At 38.9% G+C, this 10,556-nt stretch overlaps 1 protein-coding gene across 2 annotated transcripts in view; it reads right to left on the bottom strand.

Annotated features, from left to right (window-relative positions):
- Window positions 1-1,136: 1,136 nt before the first annotated feature.
- Window positions 1,137-10,556, bottom strand: part of LOC119176710 (transport and Golgi organization protein 6 homolog) — a 52,059-nt gene continuing 42,639 nt past the window's right edge. Inside the window, exons 12-17 of one of the 2 annotated variants that reach the window (XM_075895581.1) lie at window positions 8,572-8,766; window positions 8,381-8,497; window positions 6,952-7,663; window positions 4,849-5,000; window positions 4,639-4,749; window positions 1,137-1,392 (exon numbers count right to left, since the gene is read on the bottom strand). In XM_075895581.1, the coding sequence (XP_075751696.1) occupies window positions 1,195-1,392; window positions 4,639-4,749; window positions 4,849-5,000; window positions 6,952-7,663; window positions 8,381-8,497; window positions 8,572-8,766 (1,485 nt within the window). In that variant the 3' untranslated portion in view covers window positions 1,137-1,194. The remainder of the gene's footprint in view (window positions 1,393-4,638; window positions 4,750-4,848; window positions 5,001-6,951; window positions 7,664-8,380; window positions 8,498-8,571; window positions 8,767-10,556) is intronic. The other variant, XM_075895582.1, reaches the window with a different exon arrangement.

Raw genomic sequence — 10,556 nt, 5'->3', positions numbered from 1 at the left:
TGTAGCTTGCTCAGACACAGGTGAAGATGGTGCGTTTCGTTGATAAATGCAACACTGTCATCTGAAATGAGCGTCACACACAGTCACCAGGTGGCTCCCAATACAATGGGCACACTTGAGCCATTTGACTTTACGGCATTTTCTTGACGCACATGCCCCCTTTTTGTGCACCAGAATCATTGATTTTCGCGCTCATTCATTTCACTATCAGCATTTCCTATCATCATTTCACTATCAGCATTTCCATCTTATTTGCTACTAACATTTTTTTATCAGAGTTACAGAGCAAGCATTTGGTGCCTTCCTTACAGCAGCAAATGACATTATATTAGCAATGCTTCAGCAATTTTCTACAGGCAAGTTGAAATTTCAGTCCCGTGGTGCTCTGGCCCATTGTATGAATTCTCATGCTTCAACCTCGATTCTCAAAAAGCACGAAAATGCTTCCAACTCATTTCCCCCAGTCACAGAATCCTTTTTTCTGCAGCATTCGAGACAAAAGTCAGCAAGATAGACAAGAATGGTATTACTACACTATATTAACACTTAAAAATTTTTGATCATTATAATTATATGATGACACACTCTGAATCCAAAAGACTATTTCAATGCGACTTCTTATCTATATCCCCTTCAGGCACGCATTATGATACACTACCCATGAATGTGTAGAATTCCCAAGCTATAATTCTAAGGCACTCAATATTAGATTCCAAGGAAAAAAAATGATGTGTTGTTTTGAGTGAGCCTTAGTAATTATTTGCAGTAATTAACATGTAACTGAATATTTCATTATTCTTCAGTAAGACATGTTCCATTTTAATATTAAAAAACAAAAATATAGGCTCCCAATGTGTGCACACTTAGTTTTTGGTTGCATTCATTTCGAGATAATACTTTTGACCTCGTTCCTGGAGTGTGACATGAATGACCTGTCGAACATCATAGTGCCCTCATCGAACTGATGGGTAACTGAGGTTAAGTGACAACATACTGACTATGCAGAAGGTTCAAATCATCCAATAGACATTGTATCTTGTTATATATTGGCCACAGGTTGACACAAGTAGCATAAACAAAACACGTACACATACGTAGCCACCACTGCTGAAGAGATTTTAACAATGATGCAAAGGTTTCCATTCCAAGCAGTTTATTGACACTCAAATAATTTAATTAAAGGCACATAACTAATCAACTTCCACTGGGGCTGCACAAATCCAGTATTTGAATACGCTTTTCCATACGAGGTTGGGAGCATAAAAATTTCTGTGTTGCAGCATTGAGGTTTTCAATAGCCAACTGCGCTTGTAATTTTGTCACACTGTCGGACGTAGTTGAGTACAAATGCTTCAGATCTCGATAGATGTCTTTCACTTCATCGGGCATTACCTGTAAGATGCAATTGAGATGTCACACAAATGAGAGCTCTGTGTAACATTTCTTGACGTTTTACAATCGGATGGAAGGCTCATGAAACAATAAAAAATAGTACCTAAAATATGTCTTAGTCTTTCTGAAGGCAGTGAAGCAGGCCGATGTGAACAGGCTTAGGCAAAGTGCCACACATGTACTTTCAGCACTTTCAGGGCAATACACATGTGTATTGGATTTTGCAGAGTGAACGAACCTAATATATAGTTTGCAGCTTGTCAAACCGAGAATAAGTCAGAAGTAGCCTGTAACTCAGAGCAGCTTGTAGTGCCTGAAGATTCTGCAGAATTTGTCATCGCAAGTTGCACAGTAAAAGCTTGTTAATTCAAACTGACTTCTGGTCCAGGCACAGTGCAATGTTTTCTTTGGGGGGGGGGGGGGACGACCCTCCCGATAATTAGAAGGTGTCGGTAACTACAACGGTTGATTCGAACTGGGAGCGCTCGGGCTTTCATCCCTCCTCGCAGAAATCAGCCCAGGATGACCACAAATCAAGCCAGAACAATCACTCAAATTATTCATTACTTTAATCTGTGTAAAACAAGTATAGCGATTGACTTCCATGCATGCTTTTATGGTTGTAAATGTGTGCTGCTTCTGCTGAATGAGTGGCGTAGGCCAGTCATGCATTATTCGCTTTTAGTCATGTCTCCTTGGACTACTTCAATATCATTCTATAAACAAGTAAAGACCACAAAGACTTTAAATTTTTATTGCTACTTCAATGCTGCTTGTAAATGAACGTGTTTTGGAGCACAAATAACTTATTTTGACATTAAGGCTTGCTGTTCACATGAATGCAAGTTGCTGCTTGTTTCTGGCATATGATTGAGTGATCAGTAAATTCTGTTTGCTGTTAGAGCATGCACTTAATTTATGAAATTATCTGCCACAAACGTGTAGTATCGCCTAATTTGTGGGAATCAGACCAGAGGTGGCTTCTCTGCCTTCTGTCCGCACAGTGTGGCATGAAGTCTGTTCATTCTAGCGCCCATTCGCTAATTTGAAGAATTTTATAGTCCTCTTCGAGTTTAAATTAGTGAGCTTTCACTATACATTAAAAATGCATAGCACAAATGTCCTTTACAAATGCAACACTGCATGCGCTTGTAGCTCCTTATTTCTTATGCACATAAACTATGAACATCTATAAAACTGGCATAGGAACTGTTTAAATCTGAAGGCTCCATCAGGGTCTTTATCAAGGGTGATTACCAAAAAAGAGGGTTGCTAGCACAGGAAACATTTTATCCATAAATATAAACTGCACAATATGTCAGTGGTCTGCTAGTGAACAATATCAGCATCAATTTTATTGAAGAACGTCCAATGACACAGATGCAAGCGTGCACAGTTGTCGAAGAGCATTTTGAAGTCTTTTACATATTTGAGAACATGACACATTCAAAGATTAGACAAATGTCGTCTATGTACTATCAACAGCAAAAGTGTGCGGGACGCAAAATGCTTGATCGAGCTGAATTCCCGCTTTGTCTAGAAATGTAATTTCGAAATAAATGTTCTATACTGCACTTGGGATTCCGACCTATACAGTCACCAGCTTGATTACAAGCATTAAGTACTGATATAGCAGAAATTCGCATTTACTCTGGATTCAACGTCCCGCGAACTTTTGCTGTTGTACAAAAATCTGCCATGTATGACGAGTGAGACTATGTGACTTGTCTTCTATTTTTTAGGCCATCTTCACAGGATATGTGGGGAAGATGTAACAGTTCTCTATACACCCACTCATCCAAGTTCCACAAGACACAATATGGCAAATGCCAGAAAAGGGCAAGAATCCCCTCACACTCATCCTTGGTAAATGAAAATTCGCCGCAGCAATTAGAAGAGATGGATGTGTCATTGGCGCAAAACTCTTCGGCAGCACTCATGCCTTGTTGCTTCCAGAAGAGATTCAGGACGGTGAATGGCAAGCAGTGTTTATGAAATGTTTGCAGACCATGCACAGTGCTCCATATGTCAGGCAGCGGCTTTGGTAACGAGTGAAGTGAAACATTGTCGTCTGCTGAGGCACCAGCCCATTCACACAATGCCCCATTTTCCTTTACGAAATGAAACCCCTGAGATTGCAGTAAAAATGGTATATCATATTCAAAGTCTGTCTTAAAAGTTCCCAGAAATTTTTTTTTGTTATAATTTATTTAAAATCAGTTTAAAATCGTTTGAGAACTTCCTTAAGTACTCTTCCCCTGCTTTGATGCACCATTTGCCGATGCTTTATCCAATCACTGAAGGCACCCTCGAATCCGTAAAAGGGAACCTCTTTCAGCGAGGTTGTCGCAGATGCCTTTACTATCCCCAGCATCCCATGCCAAATTCCCTTCAGAGCACTTTTGATCACTGGCAAAAAAAGAAAATCGAGTAATGTCAGATTGAGGCTGTTCATTGGCTGGTGCAGTGTTGCCACGCTCATCTTGGCCGGCGGCAATTAGAAGACAATAAGCACGGTGTGGCTTTTCCTTCATGCCGCTCATCAGGACTTCTAGAATCATTTTAGTGCAGACTTTCCTCCTTTAAGGATCCTCCGTCAAAACATGATGAATAGGTGCTTCAATCATTTAACACTCCTCTGTGATCGTCCAAACACTTAAGCACCGATTCTTGTCTAAAACATGATCCACTTTTTGCACAGAGCCGTCCATTTATGATTTCGATGGGTGCGCCGAGTGAACGTCATCGTTGATCAACTCCAGACATTCCCAGAAACTCTTGTTCCGTATGAAAGTCTGGCTTTGTTTAATAGCATTGTAACCATAGGCTTTCTGAAGCATTTCAAGTGTCTGTCCCATTTTAACTCAGTTGCACCAAAGAATACTTGATTGCATAATGCTGCTCCAAAAACTGGTAATTTTTTAAAAAATAAGGTTGCAGCAGACACCTCTGTGAAAAGTGTTACCTGCATGAACAGCCCACATGCAGCCGAAACCAGACTCGCTTTGAAGCTTGTATTATCCACTAACTTCTCCAGCCAAAGCACCATTCAGCCAGGCGGTGCTGCCAACTACTGAAGAAAATTCTGAGAACTTTTACACACCCTGTATGCAACTTAATGCAGGAACCAAATGACTAGTTCTTTTTCCTTTCAGATCTCTGTGGATTTCAGCAGCCCCAGCTGAAGCAGAATACAAACACTGCTGTGAGTAATAATGCAGGATATCACTTAATACGAATACTCACTTGAAATATTTTTTGACCCATTCCTTCAATAATACGCCCTAGAGCCAAGACAGAAGCATGGCAAACCATAGCATCAGGATCCCTGGTGAGGCCACGAAGACAATTAAGGATCTGGCAGAAGAGGAAAGAGGGAAGTTTAAGTACTTGAAACTAATCATCATTTTTTTTAAGGAATGTAAAAGAAAAGTGCTATGCACGAACAGTCTTTACCTCCTGTGTGATTGGCACAAATGAGTAACCAAGTTTTCCACACAATTCGCCCAAATTAGATACTGCTGAACATCTGATGACTTGGTCAGAGTGCTTTGCAGCACTCAAAAAGCTATTAAGCAGCAAGTTCCTGTACTTTGGAGCAATGTCACCTAGAAATAAAATGCAAACACATTCTGATGTGAAAAAAGCACAACAGAAATAAAGCATGTCTGTAAGTTCTTCAACACAGTAGACTCTGAGTAATTTGAATCTCTTAAATGAGACTGGTACTTAAAATGGAAGAACTGCCTCTGATACGACTGCTTTTATAATAATAATAATTGTCTGTATTTTTTTACGCTTTTGTACTAAAATTCCAGCCTCTTATTCACCTCCCAGTAAAGAGAACTCCTGCTGAATGGAAAGTATTTTCATGGTTCCTTCCGGTTCCGTTTAATGAGAACCTACCACATAGGCACTACAACAATGGGAGCAGAAAAGTTTGTCTTTAAAAATAGTGCATGAGCAAAAACTTATTCCATATCGCAAAAACAAGTTTCAGATAGGTTAAATAAATGCACAGCAACAGCACCATCCCCACATATATTGTAATGCTACACCTACAGAGCTACATTACCCAATTTTCTGATCATACAAAAATGTTAAAATGTAAAAGCCAGTACAACTTTACTGAACAAGAGTAGGCAGCAACAGAGAACAAGTTACTGTAGTTATAAAGAGAAACAAAAATGCAAGCCTCCTCTACAACTTCTATCTCTGCTCAAAAAAGAAAACAGTTCTTTGAAGTACTTATGTTGAACATGAGTGTGCGTCTAGTGGTCTCTGCAATTTCAAAATGTTATAGAAATTCCGAAGTCATTCTGAAATGGCTTCTATTCCACCTGGTCGAACAAGGAGTTCTTTTTAAACCATCAAATTTCAAGAGAACTTAAACAAACATGAACAAACAGCAAAAAATAATGACTACACATGGTGAAACACAGTGCGTATGACGGATCCTGTCACAGTCACTAGCCTCAGCAATGACTCCATTGCCTATGCAATTTAACCTTTCTGGGAGCGCATTTCTGTCTCCACAGACATTACTCTTGTTATACCATGATGCCAGAAAGGTTGCCATGTGTCTTAGGCCATCATTAGATGACATTCAGCTCGTATTCATGACCTGTAAGCTGAGCTCTCTTATGGGCCATCCTTATTCGCTCGATGTCAATTTTCTATTTTCCCTGGCTCACCTCATATTTGACAGTACTATTCATGACAGTTTTATTGCTTCTTCTAGACATCCAAATTTTCTTCATTCACTTCTCTAACTTTCTAAACATCTAACATGTAAGAATTTTACATTTACAATATTTCATGGGATTATTGTAATATAAATGTGTGTCAACAAAAATATAACAAGATTGCTGTTTATGAAAACTTCAGAAAATATTCATGAATCTGCTGGAGTTGCATTCAAAAGTATAAAAGTATGTTTCCTCCATTTGCTTCACTTGTTTCACAATTGTCTATATTACACGTACAGCCTGTTTACATCTCGAAAGACTTATAGTCCCTATTCAACATGATTATAAATGTATTGCACGTGAATACCACTACTGTATATCATGAAAGAAAGAAAGTTCATTGACCAAATAAAAAGTTTTGAAAAATGTTTCGGCTTTCAATTGTTGACAATGAGTCCAATCTCATTGTGAACAAGTGTCTCATACATAGATTTCAGCATGTGGGGCAAGTGTTGTGTGTAAGACCATAGAAGGTTTTTATCACTGAAATTAAGTGTGTGCCTGGTAGATAGTATCCCCGAGACTCGAGATCCAATCATCCTTTCTTTCATCATGTCTGATCCCAACCAGGTGAGTTTCAGTCAAACTTTAGATGTCGCTAATCCATTCCTTATGTTGTGCCTTTTTATTAGGAGGCTTTAAGGTAATAAAATGAATTAAATGTGCAAACATGTGTTTTTTTGCGTTTCGAAATGGCCAACCTTGCAAATAAATCGTTCAGGAACAGCAGACAGTTTTAACTATTTAACTATGAGATGAGAAAAGATAGACTGCCACGTACAAATTGAAAGCATGCAGTGTGAGCACTCACCAATGTTTTTAGTGACCCGCAAAAGGACCTCTCCCAAGTTGAGGCGCGCCTCCACGGAGAGCTGCTCTAATGACAGCTGTTCTGCCAGCCATGGAAGTAGATGGTCCAGGTCTCTTTCAACAAGAACAGACAGAGCTTGAATGGCACTGAGATACACATAAGAATCTTCATCTTGAATGCCAGCATGGCAAGCTTCAAGCAACTTGTCTCGCTGCTGCCATAGTTCAGCACTATTCTCCAGAAGCCTTCGGCGCAATTGTATGAATGCATGGCCACGAATGGGTGTCACTCCATCGTGCAGCTCACACCATAACTGCTCAAATTCTGTGCTTCCAGTAGCTAATGGGACACCCGATGATTGTGCCGCCATCCCAGCAGTTTCCTCTCCAAGCCGCTGTCGAGAGGCTACAGCAGCCTCTGCTTCACAGCCAAGGCTATCATCAATAGACAGAATGTTAAAACCAGCTGCAATAGCAGCCAACTTCTTCTGACGTTCAGCTCTGGCTTGCTTGTCGTCTGCCACCTGTGATGCAGAGCAGCCGGCATTACTTGTGGCACTCAACTTCTGTGGTGGTGCTGCCACCCCTTGACTTGCTACCGACACCTGCAATTGGTGTGCTAAGTTCCTTATTTCAGTGCTGCTGTGGCTGCCTGCCAAGGATGCCAGGCACTTGTAGCACTGTTGCCACACTTCTTTATTTTCTCCTGCAGCCTTGAAAAGGAAAAAATGTAACAGTAAATACAATAGTTGAGTGCAATCCTTCTTTTAGATATGCTCCTAATATGCATATATGTAGTAAAGCTTCATCCTATTTTCTAAATTTACTCACAGGAGTAAAACACTTTAGTAATAACTTGCGCTTCAGCTTCAGCTGTACCCGTGATGCTATATGCTATGTACATATATGGTTATATCCGCTTGCAGCTATAGAAACTTGCTGCAACACAAAATTGCAGCCAGGAGAGTGTTCTGCGAACATCCACATGGTGCTCGATATTGATAAAAAACTTCTATACAAAAATAAAGAGCAAAAATAAATACATGAATATCCTAATATTTTTCTCATATACTTTTTTTTCTGCATGGTATTTTGCATTAGAACGATTGGAAAGTGGGTAATGGTTTTGTACTGCAAAGTGTTGAATGTGTGCAGGTGTACAGTCAAACTTTTCAACCTTGTTGAATGTGAGTCAACAGAATAAAAGAGGTTGGTTGTGTACAAATAAATACAAGTTTTCCATGTTTGCAATTTCACCTTCATACCCATCTACTTTTCCTCCTCTCGTGAAATTACATACACCATTCCAGGACAGCATCCTTCGCAGTGAGCACCTTGGGTTTGCCAATTCTCAACAAATATTTTCCTTGAGCACATGCGGCTATTCAGTACCTGCCAATCACTTATATACAGAGTAAACATGAACGTACCATGTCTTCTGTAGAGATCAGGAGGCTCAGAAGTGTAAGGCAAAATATGGTTGATTGCAAGACCAAACTGTCCATTTCAGTACTCTTTGATAGCTGGGTAACTCGATTTAATGTTTCCTAATAGAGCACAGCAAGAAATAGAAACATTCATTATCTTTTTTGTCATTGTGCATATTAGGCAACATACTTACCACAACAAATTCTAGGAGAGAAAGGTTATTTTCTAAAAGAGTTTCAGACAGTAAATCAGCAAAGTTTTCAACGACGTGCAGGAGCAGTAGGTTATCCTTAACTTCCTGTGAGTTGAGCTCATTATGTGGTGCTGCAGGTGACAAAACTGAGTCATTTGTGCCTCCTGGCATGTCTCCAATGGCCCTAGTCAGTTTCTGCAACAAATTGTGCAAGATGATCACAGTTTAACATTATTTTAACAAACAGGCCACAGTTAAAGCTGAAGATGTCACTAAGTATATATGGCTCTGCACATGCAACCATCACCATGATGTGTCAGTGTACGCTATCCACAAAGAAAGATAAACATATTACTAGCACAAAGCTGCACTTCACCAACTCTGATTTAGCTACCTGTGCGAACACAGGTAGCTAAATCCAAGTTTACTAAGGCAATGAGACAGGTTACATTATTCATTATAGAAGACATGGCCGGCTCATTTACAATTTTCTCGCCGAAAATGTAAAAGTTGACCTTTGCCCCTTCCAAGATGTTTGTTCTAGAAATGCAGTCTTTTAGACATGGATCACTTACCTTGGAGAAAAAAAGAAAATTTCAATAACACACCGAGTCATTCGGCTCAAGAGCTAATTTATACAAAAATAAGTATGGGTACGCATAGAGTAGCTTTTAAGACCAAATTTAATGTCAAACAGTCTTTAAACAATTTATGAAGAGTTTATACATTATATGAATCACGCATAGACAATTTATGAAGAGTTTATGCATTATATCAATCACGCATAGAGTAGCTTTCAAGACCAAATTTAATGTCGAATAGTCTTTAAACAATTTATGAAGAGTTTATACATTATATGAATCACAATTTCTTGAAAGCACAGACAAATAATTGGGAGCAACCACTTGAAAATTCAGGTCCTAGAGTACCTGGTAAAAAATGAAAGGGAACTGTACTGGCCACGTGTGTAAATTCAAGAAAAAAATGAGATGCATGATATCTACAGCAATCGCTGGCTAAAAAATGAATACAGTGGAATCTTGTTGATACGCTTTTCACGAGAACCAGAAAATAGATGTATGATGCTAGAATCGTATTAACCAAAAAGGTTGGCCAGGAACAATTTTTTTTTTTTTTTTGTTAGAGATACTGCGATCTGGTACCAAATCTTAGCAGGGTGGTTATACACCAAAAAGTACAAGCAATTTAGAACATACAAATTACAGGCATTTGTAAGAAAACACTGAACGGAACAAATAAAATAACACAACAAATTCATAACATATTCAGATGTTTTTCAGGCATTACTAAAGATTTTTTTAAAACAATTTCCGTGTTAAGATTATACCAGTCCGTTATAGTCCTATGGAAAAAGGAATACTTAAAACAGTTATTCCTTATGGTAAAGGGAACTAAGGTTAGAGCATGTATTTGTCTTGTTTGATTACCTGCCAAGTAAAAAAATAATTTGAAGTGTTGACGTTGTATTGACCATCGACAAGGTGAAATAAAAATTTTAATCAGCTGACACGGTTGCGCTCCGTCACCATGGGTTGTCCACTGCACTTAATTAGCTCACTCACATATAGATGTGTGGCCGTAGGAATTGAAAATAAACCGGACTAGCTGTAGGCGTTAAAGTATTTTTACTTGCTTTAAAGTGAATGGGTCCCAGATAATCGCTGCGCATTACAACAATGGTCGAATGTATAAATTGTATGTATAGAAATGAACAGTAGGTGTAGATGACTTCAATGTGCGTCTCAAGAAAAAGTTTCTGCAAGGAACTACAAACAACAGTACCTATGTGCTTATTCCAAGAAAAATTATTACTGATTTTCAGGACTTAATATTTGTACTCAGTCACTTCTAATAGTGATACACCATTCACACACATGCATAATGAAGAGGTTTTTTTTTTGTTAGTAATTCTCATGTAAACAGTTTTATGAAAATTAATTACCATTTGCCATTTTTCGTACCAT

Source organism: Rhipicephalus microplus, chromosome 5, assembly GCF_043290135.1.
Source record: "Rhipicephalus microplus isolate Deutch F79 chromosome 5, USDA_Rmic, whole genome shotgun sequence".
NCBI lineage: Eukaryota > Metazoa > Arthropoda > Arachnida > Ixodida > Ixodidae > Rhipicephalus > Rhipicephalus microplus.
Note: the sequence above shows the minus strand (reverse complement) of the source record. Positions and strands in the feature narration are given on the sequence as shown.